At 42.1% G+C, this 26532-nt stretch overlaps 1 protein-coding gene across 1 annotated transcript in view; it reads right to left on the bottom strand.

The window, feature by feature from the left end:
- Window positions 1–324: 324 nt before the first annotated feature.
- Window positions 325–26532, bottom strand: part of LOC102798386 (PDZ domain-containing RING finger protein 4) — a 49194-nt gene continuing 22986 nt past the window's right edge. The window contains exons 2-8 of the mRNA XM_006782532.3: window positions 19956–20209; window positions 17678–17780; window positions 10526–10624; window positions 7758–7820; window positions 5518–5619; window positions 4549–4677; window positions 325–3272 (exon numbers count right to left, since the gene is read on the bottom strand). Of these exons, the coding sequence (XP_006782595.1) occupies window positions 1800–3272; window positions 4549–4677; window positions 5518–5619; window positions 7758–7820; window positions 10526–10624; window positions 17678–17780; window positions 19956–20209 (2223 nt within the window). The 3' untranslated portion in view covers window positions 325–1799. The remainder of the gene's footprint in view (window positions 3273–4548; window positions 4678–5517; window positions 5620–7757; window positions 7821–10525; window positions 10625–17677; window positions 17781–19955; window positions 20210–26532) is intronic.

Here is a 26532-nt window from a genome sequence, read left to right as displayed (position 1 = left end):
CTGAGTGAATAAGTAATTCTGTTTCACTTCACAAGGCTGCTCTGTGCCCTGGGGGTGGGGGATGGGGGGGCTTGCTGTAGTTTTTGTCACCGTTTACTTTTCCTGCTTACACCATTTCCCAACAACATCCACCTCTCTTCTTTATACACTTCCATGCACAATTATCACGCACAAATGGAACAATTCATTAGTATTATGTCAAGATTAGTAGTGTGTTAAGGTTCATTGTTGTTCACCAGAATTTTTTTTTTTTTTTTAAGTTTTTGGCACCAACTAAATTCAAATTTTCTTAATGAAAAAAAAAAAACACAGTCCAGTGCAAAGTTATATAAAAACCCAATAATTTATTATCATTTCTTTTGCAAAGATCACCATTATAACACATTTTACCTGGCTACAAATGTTCCACCTACGCTTTACTTCAGACCATCAGACATCGACTTAAAACGTTACAGGACTTAGTTTTCAAAAATTTCAAATTTACAATACTTCACTTAAAAAGTATTCATTTGGATGGAGTTTACTATACACGTAACTGGACTATAAGACTTTTGATAAATGGCAACCCGTTTATCTCACCAGTTCTAAAATGCTGTGTTCTGAGTCCTGCTCAGTGGCAATCGTCCTAACACCACTTTGATGTAACTGCAAATATGAATCAGAACTATTATACAATATATATGAATGTTTCCAGTTGTCAAAAACTCAAATCATACAATGTATGAATAAGTCTGAACAAAATATCTCTGTTGCAAAGATACACAGACAGTTTTGCGGTTGAAATCATGTCGCCACAGAACTGGCAACTTGATCGCCGTTGATTCATGTCTGGTTGTTAAGGCTATGCTGAGTTAAGGTGTATGTGGGAGAGTAAAAAGTACTGATATGTAAAAGCTATGGGAAGGTTCATCTGTTGTCATATATGTAGAAAATAAACCCACAAAATAAAACTGAATACAAAAATTTTACCCAAAGCTGCCAAACCAGACAAACAAAGCATATCAGGACATATTTTTAATTGTCCTCTTTACTAATGAATCAAAAGTATTTAAAAGTTTTAAGACATGTGATTCTGTGTCCAAAACTGTATTTCTCCACTAAACTGTTAGTGCAGCAGCTTTGCTTTGTTCCCAATTTGTAGCTTTGTTGTTGAGGTTATAGAAACAACACGTGCTTTGCTGTAAAATGAGGTATCCAACTTTTTTAAAGATGTTTTTGCAAATTGCTGATAACAATTCAATTCAACGTGCAGCGCCAAATCCTTACCCCCTCCCACCTCCTCGTTTCCATGGGAATTGTCTTTAAAATTCAGGACAATGAGGAGTAACTATGTCCACGTCTCCTTTGCTTTGAATAGGAGACAAAGACTGCATACGTATACGTTAGTTTGTATTTATTTAAAAAAGTAAAAAGCAAGTGACCAGCTGATGCTCCATTGGTAAGTGTGCATATTACATGAAAGAAAAAAAAGTCTCTTAGAACTGTCTTGAGTTAAGTGGTTACAACATAAATATGAAAATAGAATTGAAAAGATAAACATGTTTTGCGTAAAATAACAAAATAATTGTATTGTCATTGTATCATAGAAAAAATGCTTTTTCCCCACAGAGTGATGTGAAAAAAACAATCTTGGAAAAACATCAAAATGTCATGATGCTGCTGATAAATTCTTTACAAAATGCTTTTTTTGGGTTACAAAGTGTGAAAAATATTCCTATTGTCCATGTAAAAATGCCACATTTAACGAGGCAAGTATGTCGTACCACATGGGGTAGAATGTGTGTGTTTGTTTTGTTTTTTTATACAGTAGTGACTGAAAGGAAGGCATTGTGTACCTTAGCTCCCTCTGGGGCCTTGGTACCATGAGTCATCAGCTCCTGGATTGTCATCCAGTTATCCAAGATCTTCTTGTTGCGTTTCTTCATCATCTTCTTGTGGCTGAGCTCTATGATGCTAACTTCCTTTCGACCCTCACTGCTGCTCTGAGGGTTCTCCCTCAAGCTCTCCAGCCGACTGCGCTGCATGAACTCTCGCCTCTTCCGCTGTTCTTTCGCTCTGACGAGGTGCTGCTTTCTTTCCTCTTTGCTCCAGTACCTCCCCATCTTCATTTCACTCATTGCGTCGTCATCTGTCGTCATTCCCCCGCTGCGTTCCTCTTTAATCTTAAGGGCTCGCTCCTTCAGGATCTTGTCTCTCACAGGCCTCTTGGTGATGTAGCGGGTACCGTCACTACGGATCTTGACCTTCCACTCCATCTTGGGCTCTGTAATGGGCCTCTGAGGCTCTTTACAGACACTAAGTAGACTGAGCTGGCTCTGAGCGTACTCTACAGCTGAGCGCTGTTGTATCAGCTGCATGTAGCTCTGGTAGTGGCGGGCGTGAGCTGGGATGTTGGTCTGCCTCTGCTGGGAACTGTGAGAAGGTGAGAAGTATGGATTTCGGGAAGCGCTTTGGTTTAGTTTCCCTCTGCTCTCTTCCTCAGCCTGAGGTGTTTGGTCTGACTCAGAAGGATTGCTGTGGTCAGGGCTGCTGCTCTTACCCAGGAGTGGAGCGCGGCACGCTGGGATGGGGCTCAGGCTAAGAGAATGACCAGCAGCGAGGCCGCTGCAGAGGTTCCTCTGGTTTGTAAGACTAACCATTCTCTGGAGTGAGTGCTCCGGGGAGCGGTCCATTGCCAGAGGGGTGCTGCGTGAACTCTCTGCTGTGTTGTAGGCACTGGAGCTGTCCTTGTCCGATTTCTCTAGCCTCTCGTTAATGTCGGCCAGCTTGCCCTTTGAGGGCTCACCGCGGTGAAAGCTTTGGATTTTGGTGGAGGGTGTAGAATGGCCCACTGAGGGAGACTGCTGACCCTTACGAAGTTTATGGGCCTGCATGATGTTCTGACATTCAAGCTCGATGCTGCGCAGTTCCTCATTGAGCATACGCAGCTCGTGCTGTACCCCCGCCTGCTCCCCCATGCTGCACTCAATAGTGCTCCGGCGGCTGTAGAACAGGTCGTACTCGCCGCTGTTGCGTATTTGACACTTCAGTTCCAAGAGCTGCTGGAAGCGATCACCTTCTGCTTCATCGTCATCCTCATCTGCTTTGTCGTCTAGCCGCATGGAGCTGGTGGTAGAGTGCGTGTCCCGACTGTCTTTCAGGCACTGGGACAGACGTTTCTGGATATGTGCCATGACATTATGCTGCGAGTTCCCCATCCTGTCCTTTATGCTCAGTACATTGTCCTTATGATGAGGGAGTGTGGAACAAGTGGGCTTATCATCCTCTGTTCTCTGAAATAAGTTGAAGAGAATCAGCGTGAATTACTTCTAGATAGATAACAACTATGGGATATGCAGCTGTGTACAACATAAACATGCGTTGTACATGAATGTGCAACAGCTACGCTCTTTTTTAAAGCATGGTAATTAAACCTAAATGTACAGACTTTCTGTTTGGTACGGAGCCCCGCAGGGGACATGGGAGAAAAAAAAATTAAGACGGACTTTTGCGAGATCTCGCAAAAGTTTTGCGAGATCTCGCAAAACAAACTCGGGATCTCGCAAAAGTTTTGCGAGATCTCGCAAAACAAACTCGCAAAAGTTTTGCGAGATCTCGCAAAAGTTTTAGCCGCATTCTTCCCATTAGCTTGAAGCTAACGGGAGGTCGAGACCTCCCGTTAGCTTCGAGCTATCGGGAGGTCGAGACCTACTACAGCCGGGAGGAACACCGCTTTCCCGGCACATCGTGCCTCGACCTCCCGGTCGGCTTCGAGCCAGCGTCCGAAGAATGCGGCTAAAACGTTTGCGAGATCTCCCCGAGTTTGTTTTGCGAGATCTCGCAAAAGTTTTGCGAGATCCCGAGTTTGTTTTGCGAGATCTCGCAAAAGTCCGTCTTAATTTTTTTTTTCTCCCATGTCCCCTGCGGGGCTCCGTAGTTTGGTAATATAGAAACATGCTTATTCTGAATTTATTCTCTGATTTAATCATGGAGTGAGGGGGGAAAAAAACAACAACAAAAAGTCACAAGAACTTTTTAAGAGTTCAAGAAGTGCAACCCTCTTCTGCATTCCCCTGAAGGAATACATATGTGGTTGTGCATAACTCTGTTAAGCAGCTCTGTTACTTCAGGGATTGTCTCCTCTCTGCCATGTCTTTGAAGTCCCATTTATATGGATTTTTGAGGTATGCTATCCTCTCAGCAAAACAGAATTTTAAATCACGGTTACTAATGTTTGGAATTTAAATGGTTCAACGGTCCCCTTCCATAAATATTCATAATCGGAATTTAATGCTCACATTTCACAGGGCGAAGCTTGTTTTGACTCGGTTTTGCAAAGAAAGTTGATGAACAGTTTGTCTTGTGATAGAAATGGCATCAAAGATAATATTGGCTGTGTATAATGATCTGTCACAATGAGCTGTCCTTTTTTTCTCCTTGCTGAGTTTTAGAAGCTTCGTTATACTGAACAGTGCAAACAAAGAGCTTCAGAATTTCTTACATGGAGATAAGCTTTTTCATTCACTTGCTCATTACTGGCAGGGTCAATATGTCTCGATGCTGTCTGACCTGTTCATTCTCCTGTTCCTCTTGTAAGGCAGCTAATTCCATTTCCTCTCTTTGCTGCTCCTCCAACATTTCCATCTTCAGTTGCTCCAGGAACTCGCTATGTTCATCATCCAGCCAGGCTTCTTCCAGCTATAGGTGAAGGAAGAAGGAAAGCATATGGTGAAGGAAAGGGTTTAGGCTAGTGGCTTAGTGACATTTTTGTTATCCTTTTTGGGGAATAACAAGCGTCATGACACACATTTGACAGATATACACTCCTCATCTTTTAAACATGGACTCTAATCGTAGAATCAGAACCACGTAACTTGATGGCCACCACTTTTAACCTGTTAGGCCGTATCATCCACACCATCCATCATCTGTTTGTACATCTGATGCAAACCAAATGGTATCCATATCTGATGACTTCAGATTTACTACTAAAATACATTTAATTAAAGAGCCTACTATTGCTTCCAGCTCCTCTGCACTGCGGCAGAGTCCTTCCACTTAGTTTGTCATCGGCCCTGGGCCTGAACTCACTCCACATTAGCATGCCATTAGCTTTTATGGCTTACTGTTGGAAGTCAATTACAGTGGCGCTACATAAAAATAAAACATGATGAGGTCTCAGACGTGGCTTGCAGTAGGAGTGGTTACATGTGGTGGGAGGGCGTTGGTGGCTACACCAAACTGCTAAGGTCTTCTTTGAGCAAATACACAGTACAGTACAGTAAAAGCCTAAATTTGAAACCATACAGGTTATGTAAACTGTAGATTATGTCCAGACAGTTCAAAAGCAGCTGGGTTATCTTAGCTCCATGGTTGTTCTTTTGTAAGTTTTTGTCACTTCTCTTTTACATTTTCACTTTTTTCACTTCAAACTTAGTTTCTTTTCTTTTCCAAAGACAAGTCGAGGAAATTAGTTTTTACTATTTGACTTCAGTGCATAATAAGTCAGTGTGAGTTGAATGTGTGATTATTTCTCGCCTGCATCTCAGGTCTGGCAACCAGCAGTATGATGTTCCTGCACTCGTCACTGGAGAGTGCAGCCATGGCTTCCTCCCTGTCCTGTACATCCTGGCCATTAATCTGAAGACGACAAACACGATTAAGACCATATTAGGTGAAACACAAACAAGCGCAAATTTCAACACAGGCACGAACACACAGGTTAACTTTCATCGCTCTAATGCAAATGCCCTTAAGAAAAACAAAATGCCACACTGAAACACATTGGACAGTAGTGCCCTTTTCCTGGGCAAATTGTCAACCCTCTCTGTAATAAATCTGGACCCAGCAGCGATTATGAATGAGAAACCGGCCGTGGGCTGACGGAGGTGTTGTGTCCACCAAAGCATCCAGCAGCATACATACATCTAGCCGTACAATTAACTGGCCACTGACAGGTGGCGTCCATCTTTTTGCAGGCAGAGTAATGGCCCTGTCACTAGTGGATAATAGTGCCAGAGTACCCGTCTGCCTCACAAACCTATGCACACCGCTTCCCTTTGTTCAAATCAGCCACACAACATGTACTGTTGAGACAATTAGACCAGAAGCACTCATGGATCCACTTCACATAGCTATCATAGGCCAGCCAGACTATTTCTGTCTCTCTTTCCCTCCCAAGATGGTCAAATATATAGAAAAGAAACAGAGTCTGCACAACTTTCACTCACTTAGACAAGCTTTCTTATAATTTCTGTAAAAAGTCTTCAGCAATAGCTCTCCAGGCATCTTGAAGGAGTTTTAAAGCTCTTCTTTGGATGTTGACTGCCTTTTGTTTTATTCTTTGTTAAGATGATCCCACTTGTCTCAATTATGCTGAGGTGGGGGATCTGAAGAGGCAAATTCACGACTAGAACAACAGTGTGCTTTTTCTGTCCAGATATAGTTTTACTGCATTGGCAGCGTGTTTGGAATCACTGGCATCAGTCCAAAAGACCAGTTGCTACTGATTTTCAGTTTACTTGTTCTGTAATTTGGTAAAGCCCCAGTCTTTTCTCCCTGTTTCCCATCTTTAGCAATGGCTTCTTGACAGCCACCCTTCCACTGAGACCATTCCTGATGAGGCTTTAGCAAACAGTAGTTGGCTCAACCGGCACATCTCTTAGGTCCTTTGTCGGGTCTTTAATTTATTTTTTCCTTTTCTCTAAAGAACACGACTTTCAGAAACTGTTTATCTGCTGTAGATCATTATTTTTAGCTCTCTCATTTCTTCTTTTGTCCCATATTTTTAAATGTATTTAAGGAAACGCCACCATGCTGAGATATGCTAGGTTTTTGGCTAACAGGTAGGAATGACCATGTTGCTGCAAAAATATTACTGTGTACTGTGCATTTAGTTATACATTCAACAAAGAAATTGGAACAAAAAGATGAAAATCCAAATTAAAATAGGTTCTTTGATAAGTTGTCTGCTATGTGCGGATACAACAGTTACTGTTTTATGCTGCTATAATATGCCAAGCGATGTCAGGAGACATCTCTTGTCTGTTTTGCCTGGTGTGCAAGACAGACAAGTGAAAAAAAAGATGAAATTGTCTCTAAACAAGGGTGCAGGTTTAACTATCTGGGATGAGCAGCTAATCCATAAAGCTAATGCAGAGCCCTGGGTTCCATCTGTTCCATCACAATAAAGGGAAGACAGCTCCAAAATTGCTTCTATACAGACACACAGATTATTGGTAAAACATACAAGTCCAAAATTCTGGAGGTGGTATCTCAGATGTTTTCAGTTTGTTTTATGGCAACCATAAATCCATTAACACTGGCTTAACAAGCTATTATGAAGCTATTATGGTGACAAACACTGTAATCGCCTACCTATCCCACAGAAACAACACGATCCAACCCAGAGCTCTAACAAACGTCGGTCCTTGTCAGTAGCCATTCCAAATCTCAAGCCTGGATATCTAGCTAGGGGCTAATAGCAGTTACTGCCTCTCAGCTATCCCACAGGAGGCAGCAGCACAGTGTCACTCCCAACCAGAACTCTTAAAAAACCCCTGCTGGTGCTGAGTCGGTAACTAAAACAGCCAGGGGGACATTTCTCCCTCTTTAATAGTCACAGCGGTTGCAAGTTCCCCCTTTAATGTACTGCCATTAAAAATGAATGGGCTCTCTTGCTGGGAGACAGTGGTTGAGTGTGACAAAATAGGAGAAGAATTTTATTTTGAACCTAATAAAAGCCAGTGTGGAGGTGACCAGCGAGTGCTTTACTGCACCTGTAAAATGCGATCCCCCTCCCGGATTCGTCCATCTCTGGCAGCGATGCTGTTTGGACTTATCTGTGAAGGTGGAGAAGGCACAAAATTATACATGAAACACTTTCAATCTTCATTCGAGAGAATCTAGATGTGGCTGGAAGTATTGTGTGATAGCTTTCCAGACCATTCCTGACCATTTGATCTGTTCCTTTTATTGTTTCCTGAAAGCCCGAGGAAGAAGCTAAATCATCACCTTTATCATCCAAGACATCGATTGCACCTCCCTCAGTTATTATTTTTTTGACAACTTGATAAAAAACAAGTCTCTGCATATAGCATCTCCAGCCAGTAGCTCAACTCCAGTACATCGTGCACCTGCTCCTCATGTAACTAATGCTTGTCAACAAGAGGGCAGAGCACTCTTTCATTGACCAATCAATTGGCATCTGGGGCCATTCGTTTCACTTTCTCCTATCAGATAAGATCTCGGCAGACAAGGAGGTGTTCAAGCACTCCATCTTCATGATAGTTCACTCCTACACAGAGGGCCGCTCATTAGACTGGGACAGAAGTCCCCAGGCAGGAATTAGTGAAGGGCTGGAGGAAAAAGAGGAAATTGAAGGTAATTTCTCAGCAGTCAAGGAGAGAACTTCAGATCGTGAATAACTTGCCACCGTTTACATGTTGAAGATGACATTGTTAGTGGCAAAACCGCTGTTTACAGAATGAGTATCTTAGCTTTGCCTCTTAGCTTTAATCTTTTTTTTATGTATGTTTGTTTCCTTTTTTAACTCTTTTGAACTGTGAGAGGAAAAAGGGAAGAGGCTCTGGCAGAGCAGTAAAGAAACAGCAGGTGAACTGAAAAGTCTAGAGAATCAGCTACATGTATTCACCCACTGTGCTATGAGACAGTAAAATGGAAAATGGCCATTCAACAATCTAAATTTGGAAAATTCAACTTGTTTTAAAATAACCTTGTATTCTTCCCCCACTCAACTCCCAGTGCAGCCAGCATACAGTGACATTCAGAGACCTCATGTAAATGCAGTGCACTCCTACTTTTTATAGAGTAAACACTTAAAGATGCTGCCAGGAGCCAGCGACCACAGTGATTTATATTCTACTCAGCTCTCAAAGAGAACACCTTGCATGGTCCAAGTCGACTTCAAACGAATTTGAAAGTTGAGGAGAGCGGAGAATGGCATTTTCTATGCTTCCAACAAGTGGGAGAAAAATGGTCTCTCTCTTTACATGTATGCCAGTGCCTGCATGTTGTCAGCTGCACTGAAACTGGATGAACAACAAAGACAAGACCTGAAAGCACTTCTGTGTTTTTTTTTCTTCTTCCTCTTTTTTGTTGTTGTTTGCTGTCTTGGCATTCATTTTGTTTCTGGTGAACTGACAGTATGATCACGCACACACAGATCAATGCTAAACTGTTCAGTAATGTCAGATTTGATAAAAAATTCAATTTTAAAACTTCACCAAATAAAGAAATTGTCGTTTCTCACATTGAAGATGTATATTAAATGTCATGAGTAATTTTGTGTGAGATTTTTCATTAGACATTTCATCAAAGTACTGATGTAGGAAGATATTTAATATTTAAGTGTTAGAATATGTATATACTGGAGTATGCTAGAAATGTCATCTTTCAAATGGTTAGCAGCCCTAAATCTGGTTGCTGGATTAAAAATGGCTGTCAGGAAGAAGATACAGGATACATGGTGTCTCATTCATTACAGATTTTGCATCCTTACTCTCATCCGTCTGCTGTGTTGTATTGTCTTTACTACAAGAACTAACACAACACAAGGGCCAGTAGTGTTTTTTACTTGGCATGATTGAAAAGGTCCAATGACTACAGTGCGGTTCCCTGTCAGCTTCTCTCTCTCAGTCTAGATTTGTGCAGCCTTTATCGCACTCACGGCATCCAAACGAGCTGTCGTCACCTTGGTTAATGTCATCGTCACCTGTGTCATCAGCTCGAAATGATAATTTTTTATGTTTGTGTTTACAGATGTCACCACATAAAAGAAAGATCTCCAGTCTCTTCTTCACACTGAGGAATGCAGATTGTCAAGTTAAACACTAAGTTATGATTGTGTTGAAACAGGACAAATTTGGATTGCTGCATCTCACGTTCTGTCTGATTTTGCTAGTGTTGGCGCCTCGACACACCACCTGTAACCGTTTTGGACACAGAGGGTTAGCAGGCCGGTTTGAAAGACTGATAGAGCACGCAGGTTAGAGGGGTGGCTGTGGAATACATGGCAGGTCTATCAGGCAGAAACTGCAGTTCGTGACTTGTTTTAGAGCTTTGTGTCCTGAGCTCCGTTTTCCCTTTCCCTGCTGCTTAGCTTGAGACATCGAAAACTCCATGATTAGAGTGAGGAAACTGCCTTTGTTTAAAAATGACTGAAAAATGACACTTTGACAGCACATTTAAATTTGATCCCAGAGGGTGCTTAAAAAGCATCCCAGTGTGACGAGTGGAAGCGAGACCCTTCCTACTACAGCCTATAAAATGGTTACATGTATATGACACACATGCCAAAGGACAGGTAGTGGGTATCTGTGAAACAAAAGGGCAGTAGTTGATGCCCTAGAAATGAGCAGGTACTGATTCAGGGTTTTGTGTGATGGTGTACATGCCAGTGTCACAAAACCTTTGAGCTTAGTGACTAATGTATGAAATTATGTATTCACAGTACTCACACTCAGATGCAGATGTCTCGTATGAACGTCTTTATTTTATTCAAGCGCGGGGCGAGTTATCTACTCACCTCGCTAACATAGATGGCCACATCTTCTTCTTCATCTGTCCTGTAGCACAGAGTTAGGCCCAACTTCTCTTGGCTGTTGAGTCGACACAGTTCTACTTCCTAAGTGGAAAAGAACGGAAAAAAAGATCAAGAAGATGGAGTGATTTTACTAAAAGGTTTGGAGGGTCCAAGAGACAGACTCCTCTAACCTCTAACCTTTAAAGGAAGAAACACAAACTGAATGATGTAAATTCTAAACACTTAACGTAAAAGCATGAGCTTGGCAATGGCTACACAAACACAAAGAAGCTGTTCCACTGATGAGGTCCTTTAAGTTCAGCACAAAATAAAACTATATGATTTTTGAGTCTGGATTTCCAACTTTTCTGAGGTTTTTTAGGATTGAAAGTGTTTGATCATGAAAGACATTCTTGGCTCTGTGAGTTTGATCGGAGGGGCTTTGATAAATGTCAGAGGACTGAGTTTTTCTCTTTCAAGTCTCTGCTAAGTTATAAAATATTAGACTATAAATAAACTATATGCTAATGCCATCAGAAATACACACTTGCTACAGTACTAAACTACTCCTCCGTGTCCTGTGGGGAGAGATAAACAAACTATTGACTAACAAATCAGTGGTTTGCAAATTTCCCACGAGGCTCTTGGATTATAGCGTGGTACCCTGGTGAATACATGAATTATTCGTCTTTAATAAACACTAGTGGAAAAACAACTAAAAATTGCACAAGTTCCCCTCCTCGTTTTGGTGGAGCTTTTTTTTATTTTCTTCAGTTTTTAAACTCTTAAAACCACTTTGCACTCTGTTTCTTTTAGCCACTGTGCAGCCAAACACGGCGCTGCACAGGTCTACACTCCATCTTCAAATGCTCAAACATATCAAGGGTGTTGGAGGGAATCAAGTGTGAAATGGCCTCTCCTCCCAAGGTCTTCATTAGAGCAGCAAAACACTCTCAGCAGCAGGAACGAGGTGGTTGAGTGAAGGGGAGGATGGTGGGGGCCGAGAGAAATAAGGTGGCGGTGAGGTTTCTGGTGGGGCTCAGAGGGGTCTCAGACAGAAAGCGTGAGAGTCATTTCCTCTTTGACAAGGAGCAGGTTGGCTGGTTACACGTGTCAGATGTGGCGGTTTTTCCAGAAGTGGATGGGTGGCTTTGGGGGAAAGGGGGTGGGGGTCTGGCCATGTTGGCATGAGATGAGGGAAAAAAGGGGGGAAAGGCCAATGGCTGCTGCTTCTGGCTACCCCTACTAAGCTGTTTTTGAGACCACACACACACACACACACTTCCTCACATACACACAAACGGACCTTTAGGCTAAATTCCCATTTTTTCCTGCCCCACTGCCACTCATTTCTTCCCACGCGCCCGTATCTCAGCTTGTCACACACACGGTGACAGATCATTGACGTGTTTTTGGACCAGCAACCTGCTGCTGCTCGGGTACACAATCCCGTAGACTCACACACACACACACAAGCAGTTCTCTGCGCACATCTTATGCTTACACCTACACACATTCTCAACAGAGCACACATTCGCACATGCAGAGACAAAGAGCTTAAGGAGATCTGCATCATCTGAGCTTTGTGATTTTTTTCCCCCAGCATCTCCATCTGAGTGGGAGTTTAGATCTTTAATTGAGTGCCTCAGAAGCTGCGGCGGCGCAAAATCCCGGCTGATGCGTTAGTAAACAACACAAAAGCAAGAAACTTTACCTGTAGATTACCTGAACAAAATAAGCTGCAAAAATCAATCATAAGTTAAATTAAAAATGTTTCTAATGAGATATCATGCTATTGTTGGAGGAGATACTATTAAAGAAGCACGGCTCCAGAGGCAGTGGAGCAGTCATGGAGGTAATGGGGAGCCAAGGAGACAGTGCATATCTGGCATGCTAATATGATGTGTGAAATTGTGGGATATCTGTGGGAAATCACTAGCAGCGTCTCTGAGACATCTGCCTAAAAATAAACCACACAAATTAATTGCCGCGACTGAGGCGAAGCAGCAGCGTGAGCAGGTAATGCATCACCCCTATCTGGCTCCGTAAAACAAGCTTAAACTTACTTCTGACTAATTAATAGCTAGATATAGTGCTACAAACCTGCGGCTAAATGATCAGAGAAAATAGATTGGCACCATTACTACATGGTGGATGAGGCATCAAATCTGTGCGCGTCTAATGATGTGACCCCATTTTATTTATCAGATGTTCTTTTTTGCCTATTTGTTTTAAGACAATATTGTGTGGAGAAAAAAAAAACACCCACTCACTCTGAAGCTTCTGCAAAAGGAGGTTGACTCCTGAACCATCAAACACACATTTGGCAATCACTGCCTCTCTCTTCTCTTTTCATTTGTTTTTTTTCCTCTATTTTCCAGGCGAGCTCTCTGCCTCTCAGGAAGGAGATTGCAGCACGGCACGGGGACGAGGGCTGACAGTAAATTAATGACTGCGATGGCGTGATTAAGGAGAAGATTGCCACCAACCATCAAAGCACATTGGATGCTGTCATAATAATCGCACTTTTGATTACCTGTAATTGAAAAAGCAGCCAGAAATGTGCGGATGGCTACCGCTGGCAGGGAAATTGGGAGGACTATCTCTGTGCTTGGAGTACTTCATGTCTGCAGAACTCACCTGAGGTAATCACAGGAATGGTTACTAATATAGTTTTGCCCCCACAGGCATGCAGGAATTCTAGGAAACGTATGTTTTAGTGCCCATTTTTTGACATAGAATCTCAATACAAGATGGGTGTAGCCACCATGATGGCATCAGCTGGTTTGTGATGTTAGAGCCTTATTTTACAACCGTAAATGAAAGGAAACTTTTAGCAATGGCAAACGGCCTGTATTTGTATAGCGCTTTACACTACATTCAGTCATCCACCCATTCACACACTGGTGATGGCAAGCTACATTGCAGCCACAGCCGCCCTGGGGCACACCGACAGAGTTGAGGCTGTCAGACACTGGCGCCACCGGGCCCTCTGACCACCACTAGTAGGCACGGGTGAAGTGTCTTGCCCAAGGACACAACGACCGAGACTGTCGGAACCGGCAACCTTCCGATTACAAGACGAACTGCCAACTCTTGAGCCACGATCGCCCGCAATGTGTAGAAGCTGCTACTAGTTATTTAAGTTTATGTTTTCATTTGTTTGTTTTTTTGTTTTTCCCAGACTCTGTCTCAGATATCATTTTGGATTGAAATTTGCTCGTCTCTCTGCATAAAATTCCCTGTGGGGTCATTACTAACAGCAACACCTTTAAACATTACAAAGTCACTTGACTGGTGTGAGTGCATGTAAACATGTCAGTGATGCGGAAAGTTGCAGGTGTTTGTTAAATGTTTCACTCGATACCTTCGGGTCAATGCAAGTTGAGGCGTTTAAGACAACTAGGGTGGATGACAAGGACATTTTTTTTAAATTTTGCAACATATTCATACGAGTGTGTGTGTTTATACAACACCAACAGACTGCAATTAGATGAAGGATGCCCAGCTGCCTCTAAATACACAATTATATGCCATTACATGACCAGCTATAACCTGTAATGTGTAATGATGTCAGGTTATTTTGTGAGGTCAGAGAATTCAGCACTCGTGTTTTTATAACTTAACATGAACCATATAATGGAAGGCTTCCTGTGTCCTGTCCATACGTCCCCAGACCTGGATTAAATTACTGATCTACTCTCTTGCTTTGTTAGGTACACATGCGCAACTGATTGTTAATGCCAATATCTCATTAAATCACATGGCAGCAACTCGGTGCATTTAAGCACGTAGACCTGCTGAAGTTCAAATCGAGCATCAGAGTGTGGAAGAAAGGTGATTTAAGTGACTTTGAATGTGGAATGGTTGTTGGTGCCTGATAGACTGGTTTGAGTATTTCAGAAACTGATAATTGAAAAATGTTGCCTGGGCTGATTAGTTTCAATTTCTGCTGCAAAATTTGGATGATGAGCTCAGAACTGTGTGTAAACAACACGAGAGCATGGATCCATCCTCCGGAGATGCTGGTGTTGGTGCATTGGTATCAGGATATTTTCTTGGCACACATTTGGCCTCTTAGTAGCAGCTGAGCATCATGTAAACACCTCAGCTTACCTGAGTATTATTGCTCACCATGTTTATCACTTTATGACAGTGTAACCGTCTTCTGATGGCTGCTTCTAGCAGGATAACACACCATGTCACAAAGCTCAAATAACCTCAATGTGGTTTCTTGAACATGACACCAAGTTTATCGTACTCAAATGCAATTATCCAACAGAACACCTGGTAAAATATTATTAGCACTGTGGATATGTCACTGTGTGATTTTATTGTGTCAATATGGACCCAAATCTCTGAGGAGTGTTTTCAGCACCATAATAAATTTGCACCAGACAGAATTAAGGCTGTTCTGAAACTAAAGAGAGTCCAACCTGGTACCAACACGGTGTCCCTTACAAAGTGGGTAAACTATAAGTGTGGACTTGAAGCACCAGTCTTCTCTTAATCTTATTAACATCACTGTCGTACAGTGATGTAAACCTAATTTACAAAGTAAATTAGATAAAGTTAGTTGTTAGTTGCTATCACATAACAAAGAAAACATCTTAAAGAACTGCCTTTCCTTCATTCTTGTTACTCTCCTTCAGTGCTTCAGTGATCATACAGTGGGGCAAAAAAGTATTTAGTCAGCCACCGATTGTGCAAGTTCCCCCACTTAAAATGATGACAGAGGTCAGTAATTTGCACCAGAGGTACACTTCAACTGTGAGAGACAGAATGTGAAAAAAAAATCCATGAATTCACATGGTAGGATTTGTAAAGAATTTATTCGTAAATCAGGGTGGAAAATAAGTATTTGGTCACCTCAAACAAGGAAAATCCCTGGCTCTCACAGACCTGTAACGTCTTCTGTAAGAAGCTTTTCTGTCCCCCACTCGTTACCTGTATGAATGGCACCTGTTTGACCTCATCATCTGTATAAAAGACACCTGTCCACAGCCTCAATCAGTCAGACTCCAAACTCCGCCATGGCCAAGACCAAAGAGCTTTCGAAGGACACCAGGAAAAGAATTGTAGACCTGCACCAGACTGGGAAGAGTGAATCTACAATAGGCAAGCAGCTTGGTGTGAAAAAATCAACTGTGGGAGCAATCATCAGAAAATGGAAGACATACAAGACCACTGATAATCTCCCTCGATCTGGGGCTCCACGCAAGATCTCATCCCGTGGGGTCAAAATGATCATGAGAACGGTGAGCAAAGATCCCAGAACCACACGGGGGGACCTGGTGAATGACCTGCAGAGAGCTGGGACCAAAGTAACAAAGGTCACCATCAGTAACACACTACAACGGCAGGGAATCAAATCCCGCAGTGCCAGACGTGTTCCGCTGCTGAAGCCAGTGCATGTCCAGGCCCGTCTGAAGTTTGCCAGAGAGCACATGGATGATACAGCAGAGGATTGGGAGAATGTCATGTGGTCAGATGAAACCAAAGTAGAACTTTTTGGTATAAACTCAACTCGTCGTGTTTGGAGGAAGAAGAATACTGAGTTGCATCCCAAGAACACCATACCTACTGTGAAGCATGGGGGTGGAAACATCATGCTATGGGGCTGATTTTCTGCCAAGGGGACAGGACGACTGATCCGTGTTAAGGACAGAATGAATGGGGCCAAGTATCGTGAGATTTTGAGCCAAAACCTCCTTCCATCAGTGAGAACTTTGAAGATGAAACGAGGCTGGGTCTTCCAACATGACAATGATCCAAAACACACTGCCCGGGCAACAAAGGAGTGGCTCCGTAAGAAGCATTTGAAAGTCCTGGAGTGGCCTACCCAGTCTCCAGACCTCAACCCCATAGAAAATCTGTGGCGGGAGTTGAAAGTCCGTGTTGCTCGGCGACAGCCCCAAATCATCACTGCTCTTGAGAAGATCTGCATGGAGGAATGGGCCAAAATACCAGCTACTGTGTGTGCAAACCTGGTAAAGACCTATAGTAAACGTTTGACCTCTGTTATTGCCAACAAAGGTTATGTTACAAAGTATTGAGTTGTATTTTTGTTATTGACCAAATACTTATTTTCCACCCTGATTTACGAATAAATTCTTTACAAATCCTACCATGTGAATTCATGGATTTTTTTTTCACATTCTGTCTCTCACAGTTGAAGTGTACCTCTGGTGCAAATTACTGACCTCTGTCATCATTTTAAGTGGGGGAACTTGCACAATCGGTGGCTGACTAAATACTTTTTTGCCCCACTGTATCTACTCTGAAAGTGGCTTTTCAGCTTCTGCCCATATCCCTCTCACAGCATTTTCAGTCGACATACAGTAAGTGGAACAACATCAGGGTAGTATAAAACCCTGCAAGCATTTAAAAAAATAAAAAAAAGAAAGTGGAAAGGCTGCAAAGCACACAGAGTATAATAGGATTTGCTAATACCAATGAGGCGTAAAAAGATGCTTTAATACATTATATTTGTTCCGATTTGACACTCAAGCCTCTGCGATCCAAATGGGTGCACAAATCTCTTTAGGATGTGAAGAAACAGCTCAACCTCAGTGGGTGAAAACATTCAGAACAAATTCAATGAAACAAATAGGAGGAGGGAGGGGTGAGCAATCATCATACATCAGACCAGAGGAGCCCTCGCTGACTTTGTGCTCACACCTCAACGACTCGGAAATAAAGAATATTGGACCAAAGCGGTTAACAGACACAGTCTGTTTATCACTTCCTGTCCCTGAATCAGTGATTCTCTAACGCGCTAGAGATCATTAGCCTCCAAAGCATCACCTATCCTACTGTTTCCCTTACTTACACTTTGGGAAAGACGCATAAGCAAAGATTTTTTTTTCTTGCTAGCAGCTGCCGCACACACCTCACTTTAATTGGGTTTGATCATACTCAGTCAAACAGCTCCCTCGGTTTCTCTTCCGGACACATGAAAACAACTTACAAATCTCAAGCAAGAACGGGTGCACTTGGAAGTTTTCTACTTTATCTTGTCGCCTTTTGAGGAATGTAGATGTACAATTCACACCTGTGCAGGGATCCTACTCGCATGCATACACTTTTGATAATAATCCCTTATAGCTAATATTGACCATTCCAGTTGGCACCGATATCAAGTATCAGTCTTACCTCATACTCAAACTCCTCTGTCCTGTCTCCATCAGCGGGTACAGGGGAGAGGTAGTCAGTCCCTTCGTAGTAATCCTGGTCCATTGTATGAAGGGAATGACAGCTGTCAAAAGGGATGGACAGGGAGCCAGGGAAACAGAAAGGAGATTTTGGTGTAAGCAAGATGCTTTTCCTCAGTTTGACAGTGACAGGACTTAGTTGCTTTTGTCTTAGCTGAAATCTGAAGAAGAAAGGATTTGTCAAGAGCTTTCATTGGTGCTGGAGTGTTAATAACAGCATATCCACATACTGTAATTTGCTTCCTGCTCTTGACAGACAAAACCCCCCACACTGTAAAGTGTAATTCTATTATGCCTCCCTCAGTCACAGAACAAAACAGCATTGTGAGGGCCTAACGCGACGAACAAGTTTTGGTGCCGCACAGGATAATCACGGTGGACAAAAACCTCAAAAAGACACTCTGTCAAACACGTTGAGTGATGTTTCCAGGGGCTGTCTGACTCCCAGATTACCCAGGACTGTAAAACTGTCTCAAAACAACCTTCCAGTGATAAAAAAACAGACTGGTAAATGTCAGAATGCTTGATGGCTCAATATTATTCATGTAACAACATTTGGCAGTGGGTGCAAAGAACACAATTACAAATTTACAATCTAGCCCCAAATATAAGATGCCAAAACCTTTGTTATAGCTATAAAACCTGCCGTATATTGGATTGTGCACCTAATCTCAGATGAAGAGAAGAAAATGTGAGTTTTATGGGTCACATTGATTACATTCAGACTTGGCCTGGGGCTGTGAGGATCGGGCATACATTCCTTTGTGTTGCCTAGCTTTTTTTATTAGCCCATTTGCTTTAATCACCTTGTAAACCTTCCATGAGGCAAAATGATATCCCAAGCAGCTCCAATTAAGGCCAGAAGTTCCTGTGAGGATTTCTATGGTGACACTGAGTATATATAGATATATATATCGTGCATGCAAGATACTTACCCAGACAGTTTTTTTTAAATAACATCTCCAATATTGACACACAGTTGCTTTAACTGAATGAATACTTACGCAAGCTTCCAATGACAAGAAATATACAACTCAAAATGTGTAGTGTTTTTGGAATTAATCGTCTACTGTACCAAACAATGGGGCAGTCTTAATTTCTCGGCTCTGTGCAATAAAGCTGCAGTGTTGCTCTCGCTCATTCCCTCGAGGTGAAACCTAGATATTCTTTTATGCTAAACTTTTCTTGTACACACTTTACTTCTCCTCTGAGATAAACACAACACATAACACATAAACTAAAATGCCAAAAGATGAAATAAGGAGCCATGTTTCCTTTGTTGTTTTCCAGCAAAACCTCTTGTTGATGCTTCAAACTCTGGAGATCTTTTAATGGATTGCTCTCACAAACAATAAAAAAAAGGGAAAAAACCCCCAACTTGGCTTTGAAGTGATGTACAACCCAGCAAACGCTTGAGCTGTTGAGATACGATCAGACTGACATCCACAAATTATACATAGTTACATTAGTTCTATTTTCTCTAAATATATAGAAATTTAACTCAAAATATATTTAGTCTGACTACTGAAAAAATAATCTCTGTTGACTTATTATTGCAGTTTTTCATCTGCCACCCAGCTACTATCCCCCTTGTAAATTTTTAAGTAGTACACTGCTAGTTCAGATCCTCAAAGTCTAGAGGATGTTGTATCTATAACAACATTTATTTGTGATCTTGGACTTTATCTGCCTAGTGATACATGTAGCACGCTTGGCTAATCAGAACCACTTTAAACTGTCCACAATTTGTCTTTTGTTTCTTTTTTTCCCCATTTCCTCGTATTTGTGAAGCAGGAAATGAATCGTTCTAAGACGCCCATTCAAACAAATCTCTATTTGTCAGAATAAACTGCGCGTCTGGTTAGGCAATTTATTTATAATAAACAGTCGTCCTCCAGACTTGTAATGCTAATCCTACAAACGCTGATATTTCTGCTTCATGGCTCAAGGACATTGCTCATTTTCCCCCATCCTTAATTATTGTCAGCCTCAGCCAAAGTCAGACAAGGACACAACAACTAACTCTGTATCGCTATCTGCTGCAGCAAACCTAAAACTTCATAGTGGCGTAAATCTAAATAAATAAAAAAAAAAAATCAAGAAATAATATAAAATCACTTGTTGCTAAAACATAATAACTATTTGTTGCGATGCTCACAGTCCTTTACTCTGTGAAAGCAGGGCTCCCGATCTTTTTAAGCTTTACATTTTCTGCATACCTGTCAGAGAGCAGGAAGGGACAGACGTCAGGCACAGGAGGGGTTGAAGGCCGGAGTTTTGCCAGCGCCATGATGTGTTCAAAGGTGATGTCAGTCTGAGTGCACACATCCACCACATGGATTTCCTGAGGGGGGCCATGGGGGCGCCCGCTGGGGGTCCGCCGGATGACCTGCACCACGACGGGGTCCTTGGCAGGGCGAAAGGCTTCCACAGTCTCTTCATGGCTGGACTTGGACAACTCTTTTCCATTCACCTGAGAATAACAGTGAAAAATTGCATTCTTTTGTGCGCTTATTTTGACAACTTTTTGGCATAAAAATGTGTAAAGATACTATAATTAAGTGGTTCTACAGTACTGAATTTCACATGTGAATACTGAGACTAAAAACCTGGGAAAAGTGACATAAGCTCAAAGCTTATGCCAGGCTTATCTGCATTTTTGCCGAGCACGCTAAAGCAGAGACGATGACAAACTAAAGCTGTTTTCATACATGCACAGCAGCTTCTGGACTTTTCTAGACAATGCAAATATCTGTATCATTTGAATGAAACAAAATGTACTCTGCCACTACAACTTAGCAATGTTCATTTGAGCACATGAGAGAATAGAAAAGATCACTGCCTGTACACCAAAGGCATTGCTCTTTGTGTATCATGCTCCCTGCATGCTCTACTCTAAGCAGTGCCCCTCACCTACACCAACGGAGTACTGTTTAGCAGTAAAAATGCACCACATGTTAAAAAAACCCCAATCTTAATGCATTCTTCTAAACTTCTCTACCCAGTTTACTGACTCATTAAAGGTGGAGATGATAGATGTCTTCTCAATATATGATCAAAAAGGCATCTTAATGAATATAACAGTGGAAAGCACGCACACAATCAGTGTGATGCAACATAATTAGGCTGTTAGATCAAAACCCAAACGGCCTCTGTCCACTCATTCCATCTTCAACCTCATCTCCCGAAAAAGAACTGGATTTTCTGGCAGACTGAAAACCATTTGCACTACAGCTGGAACGTATAAAGAAAATCATTGCTTCATTTAGCACCAGTAATTTCTTTGCAGGAGAAACTCTGGCTGTGGAATACCCCAGAGAATGTGCTTTGGTATAAATGCTCAAGCCAGAGATTATAATTTAGATAACGGCAGAAAAGTAAGAGGGAAAATAAGGTAGACGCAGGATAATTACAGTTACTGTTGCATTTAAATGTGGCTTTGGACGGGAGTATTTTGCTCACACTGCAAACTTAAAAGAAGGCATTTATATTCACAAGTGTCAGCTGTGGAAAGACACAGCGAGCCTGGGAAACTCAAAAGCGGCAGTGTTTCTGGGTGTGAATTACAAACTCTTTAAAATGCAAAGTTGTGGCAGAAATAAACACACACACAGAGTCTACTTCTTACTGTAACAAAATGACCTAAATTCATAAGCAGCTGGTAGTTTTACAGCAACTGACTGTGTGCATGTACTGCCTCTAAACGAACATTAGAGACAAAGAACACACCTGGGAAGTCCGACAGAGGTGGTTTATATTTATAAACCCAGAAATCCCACCACCAATTCTTTACTCCTGCGTTTGAATGAAATGACTCAACATGCTTTTGTACTGACAGGACCACACAGCATTAACTGTGTGTAAAGCATGGATGTTTCCAAGTCCTCATAAATCCCATTTGAGCTATACGCAACTAGTTGGATTGGATTATGGAGCCAAGCAAATATTTGTCTTTTATTTTATTGTTATCATCACTTATTTGTAATTGACTTATTGGCTGATAGAAAAAGCCAGAACAAAGTCCCACGACTCAAAAGCTGACCACACCAAAAAGTATTCACCTTATATTATCCTTCACAAAGAGTTGGAACCTGAGATTTGAAGAAAAAAAAGACAGTCGAAGTGCTGCGTAATCATCTTTAAAGTTTCGAACAGCTGAAACTATCCAGATAATGAAGACATATATCTAATATCTTGAGATACCCTATTTCACCCTTAAGGGGACTCCACACTCAGTAACCGCTCCATTATGTGCACAAATGAACAGAAAAGACTAAAGAAAAAAAAGAAGAAGAAGAAAGAAATATCCCCATTTGGCAACTCCCAAATTGGGCAATTCACACATACGCACATCACCGACATCCTAGGACACCATCTGAGGAGTAGTAACACTTCTTCTCCTTCAAGGAGCACTTTTAGTAATTTGTGACTACACTTCACAAGAACTGGAGAGATTTTATGAAGAAAGTCCCTACAGCATCATGTGGACTTGGTTTTTCCTGGTAGCATTAAAAGGCTACCCCACAAGTGCCACAGAAGACAAGTAAATAAATCTTCATCAGCACAGCACTGCTATAATTTCATCTGTTTGCCATCCCCATAACTAACACCATTATGTACTGGCAGTAAATATAAAAATATTTATAGGGGGATAAACAGCGTAGGACAATGGATATTATAACTGTTATGCCACAGCAGTGCTGCTCTGCTGTTCTACTTAGTTCGTTCCTGGATGTGTCTGTGTTATTCCTTTTAATTCTCCACGTAAATCCCCAGAGACTGAGGGATGCCCTACAAAGAATAAACAGCTTCTTTTCTCAGCAGTAACTGTAGCCATATATAACTCTCTTAGCTCTTGTGCTCTGGCCTGCTCCCCTGCCTCCTGATGTGACCTTTGTTTGCAGCAAACTTACATTAATCACCTCAGCAGGAGATAAACTCGGTCAACAGATCTGTTGTTCAACTGTGGGCAACGTGAAGGTACAAAAAAAGCAGTCGTGCAGCCTCTCTCATCCCGGCTTCACTCCTACCTGTAATTACAATTGAAATGCACAACCTAATGCCCTTAACTGACTCCCAAACAAAGGCTTTTATGCCAAAACACATTTTAAGGTTAAATATTTCCACCCAATGACAATAAAAGCTTTTCACTGTTGTTAAAATCAAAAAAAGTTCCAAGGCACCCACTCTTAGGTTTTCAGGTATTCCACCCACAAAACATACCTCTTATTCACTTTGAATCTAGCAATTGCCCCCACTTAAATCTTTCTTGCTTTCATTCTTGGCCATTCAGCAGTTCTTAAGTACTGCAGCAAATACCTTACACATAAGTACTGTATTAAAGAAACATGGAGTACTGTTGTAATTAGCTTATATAGCTCCTTTGACTGTCTCTCGTTCTTCCCTCTTTTGTTGCATGTCTCTTGCTCTGTAGCCTAATCCTTGAACAGAGAGTCTGCTGGAAACAAAGGAGTTGGAGCAGACAAATGAGGCAGCCCATAGCGTATGACAGACCCAAAGAAAAATGATTAAATTTTCCAGCTCTCCCCCTTGTTCAGACTGTCCAGTCCAGGCTCCTCCTCCTTCTCCTCCAAGCCTCACCGTTTAACGAGTCATACTCACAGCCAAACGGAAACCAGAAATCTATCAGGGAAAAAACAGGGAGGGAAGGTTGTGTTGTTTTTCTATTTTGTTCACTGGTTTATATGAGAGACAGATGGAACAATTAATCCCCAATAAACACAAGAATATTAAGTAGCTTTAACTCCATGAGGGATGCTGCCATCCTTCTTGTGTCCCCTTGACTGATGTCTATCCAGTTAGACACACTGCCTATGTTATTTGTGTGGATCTGTAGTCCTATCTGACAGATGGGAAGGGGTTCTATAAGCCTGGCTGCAGCTCCCTCGATATTCTCAGATATTCTTACACTGAATATCTGCCTTCAGCACACTTTTGCTTTATTATCCACAAAGTACACCATCAATCTGCATGCTTAATGATGCTTAAGGTGAGTTCCTACACTAAAACTGGAAATTGGCTAAATTCCACAAACACTGTTTCTTTACAAATTAACAGCCCGAACAAGCTGTAGCCTCTTAAAGTTTCATCACACATTCAAATGTAGTTATGCGGGAATCAGCTATCCTCCTCAAGTGTGCATGCAAAGCACGCAAATACATATTCATTCATAAACACGTGCTGGTAAACAAGATCTGTTTGCAACAAATTATTTAGCAGCTGTAGTGTTTATCAAGTCCAAAGCAGCTCTGCAAGTGCTTCAAGGCCAAAAGTGTTCCATATGCACAGAGTCAACATGAATTATCTTATTGGTCTGGAACAAAACAATGGTGATTGCTCAGGAGAGATCATTTGCTCTACAACCGGGACAGGAGATGATCAGGTAAATGTGAAGTTGGAAGGAAACTGGTGCTGGGATGGAGGAGCTGGATCAAGACACATCTGCTGGCTGTTTGCACATGGATATGCAGCAGCTGTAGCCAGAGGAGAAATGTGTTTTCATTCAAAGCCCCAGGGACGACCACCAGCCTTCCAACAACAAATGCAGTAAACCAGCTTAGTGGAGTGTAACAAAGGGATGCAACCACTTTTTTCCCTCCTTTCTTTCATTTCCTTTGTAGCAGAGTCCCGTATTGACAAAGACATTCAAAAAAAAAACTGTATGTGTTATGCGGCTGAGTGCACTAAATCTCCTCTTCAGCAAACATCTGATGTCACTTTAAGCCGCCCTGAGCCGTTACCGACAAACAAACAGACTTACTTGAAAACTTTAACAGTCACTGTTTATATAACTACGAGCTTGTAGACGCCTACAGCAAAGCGCAATCCTGAAGGCGCTTTCATCTGTGACCCATCTTATCATTTATCCTCCAGGTAAGAGGACAAGCCAGGAAGAACAAACACGCGGCAGCTTAGCTCGACCCCTCGAGCGCCTCCTCTGTCACTGCTTTTGTCTCATCGACTGCTCCCTCCCATCAATATCTCCGAAGACCGAGGGCAGAATGTAGTGATAGTGGTAGGAGAGTGGGGGCAGTTTATCTGTTAATGTGTCAACTTCAGCCACATCTGATGGCGCTTCTACGGAAGAGACAGCTTCTCTAGCGGGAAGCACAGACAGCGCTGGCAGCTTGCAGGGGATTACTGATAGAAGTGATTGATGTACTTCTTCTGCGAGGAGAAAAGACAGCCTCAGGCAGTAGACTATAATAGTCCATTAGCTTTTTTATGCCTTTGAATTAACTGCACACATTGCTTTATAGCGTGCATGTAACACTTTGAATCTTAATGAAATGTTTTTGTTTTCAATTTTCAAAAGATTACGGTGCGACTAAGGAGACAGCGTTTGCTTTCGTGGGTATCCTGGCTGATGTAGAAGAACCAAGGTCATTTATTCCACTTCAGCTACAGCGACATGGAAACACGGCTTTCGACACAGCCCGGTATTAACTGTGTAACCTTGTCTGTTGATCTTAACATCTGTACATGCAATAAGCCTCAGTTACGCGCGGTCTGCAGCTCATGTGCTCGGTCACCTGCTGGTCTGAGTGGCAGCGTGTGGGGTGCTAAGTATATGCAGGCAGATGGAGAAAGTGTAACATGTAGGTCATCCAGGCCCGGGAGTGTGGGGCTTACATCCATCGATTACACGCCTGTTCCATCTCTTCATCTTCTGGGAAAAGGCAACATGACCCCCTCATTGTTGGGCTCCAGTCACCTGTGCAGAGCCCTCAGATAAAAGAGTCAAAGAAGACTGTGGGTATGACAGTTAGGGATGGGTTCAGTTTGTCAGCTTTAATTTAGATCATGTTCCCACTTGAGTTGAATTCATCCGGTTGTAGTTCTCTCTCTCTCTGACAGTAAGGACACCGGCAAAGTGTGGTGCATTAATACGAGTTAATGATTAATGTCTTTTTTAGTGCATTGTTAGCTTCAGAATACATATTTATATATTTTGTTGCACAGCTTAGTTAACATCAGTTTTGTTTCAATGCTTAGACAAATGAAAATACTTTAAGTTTGAACTGAACCTCACCACAGTGTTTGTCTTAATTTACTCATCTGCAAAGTAAAAACACAGAAGTCTTTTGGATGGTGTTTACTCATTTTTACACAAAAAGAAGACAAAGATAAGCATTTCCACTCAATCGTCGTGGTGATTTACGGAAACACAAGCCTCAGTGATGCTCCAACTTTTTTAGCTTTATTTGACAGACAAAGTGAAGAAATGACAGGAAAGCGGGGGTGGAGAGAGAGCGGGGAAGACATGCAGCAAAGGGCCGTGGGTTGGTCGACCGCTCTCAGCCGTATGGCATGTGGTCGCCTGCCCGACGCCCAGTGATGCTGCAACTTTTAATAATGTTAACACTGTCAATCCATTGAAATTCTGTCAAAAATAATTACTACAACTAAACTGAACTAAAAACACAACTACTGTACTGTTAGTTGATTATTTTTTCCCCAGCTGTGTCTATGCAGCCATATGGCACACGACGCGCTGCCAACGGAGTCTGCTCTACGACACACGAACAGAAGCCCCCGCACCGCAGCTCCAACAACATCGGCATGTTGGAATTCTGTCCTTCCACACGTGAGGCGGAATTTGCATTTTCAAAAAAAAAAAACTACCTACGAGTGGGACATTCAGTAGAGAAGTGGAATTAAATACTCCTTGAGGACTTTCCAAATGCTACAAGACCGAGATTTGATGCGAACATGACTGCTAGCTCATCCTTCTCAGCGAGAAAGCGGACTGGGTTCCTCCTTACACCCAAATGT

This window comes from Neolamprologus brichardi, chromosome 7, assembly GCF_056152115.1.
Source record: "Neolamprologus brichardi isolate AB-2024 chromosome 7, ASM5615211v1, whole genome shotgun sequence".
In the NCBI taxonomy this organism is placed as follows: domain Eukaryota; kingdom Metazoa; phylum Chordata; class Actinopteri; order Cichliformes; family Cichlidae; genus Neolamprologus; species Neolamprologus brichardi.
Note: the sequence above shows the minus strand (reverse complement) of the source record. Positions and strands in the feature narration are given on the sequence as shown.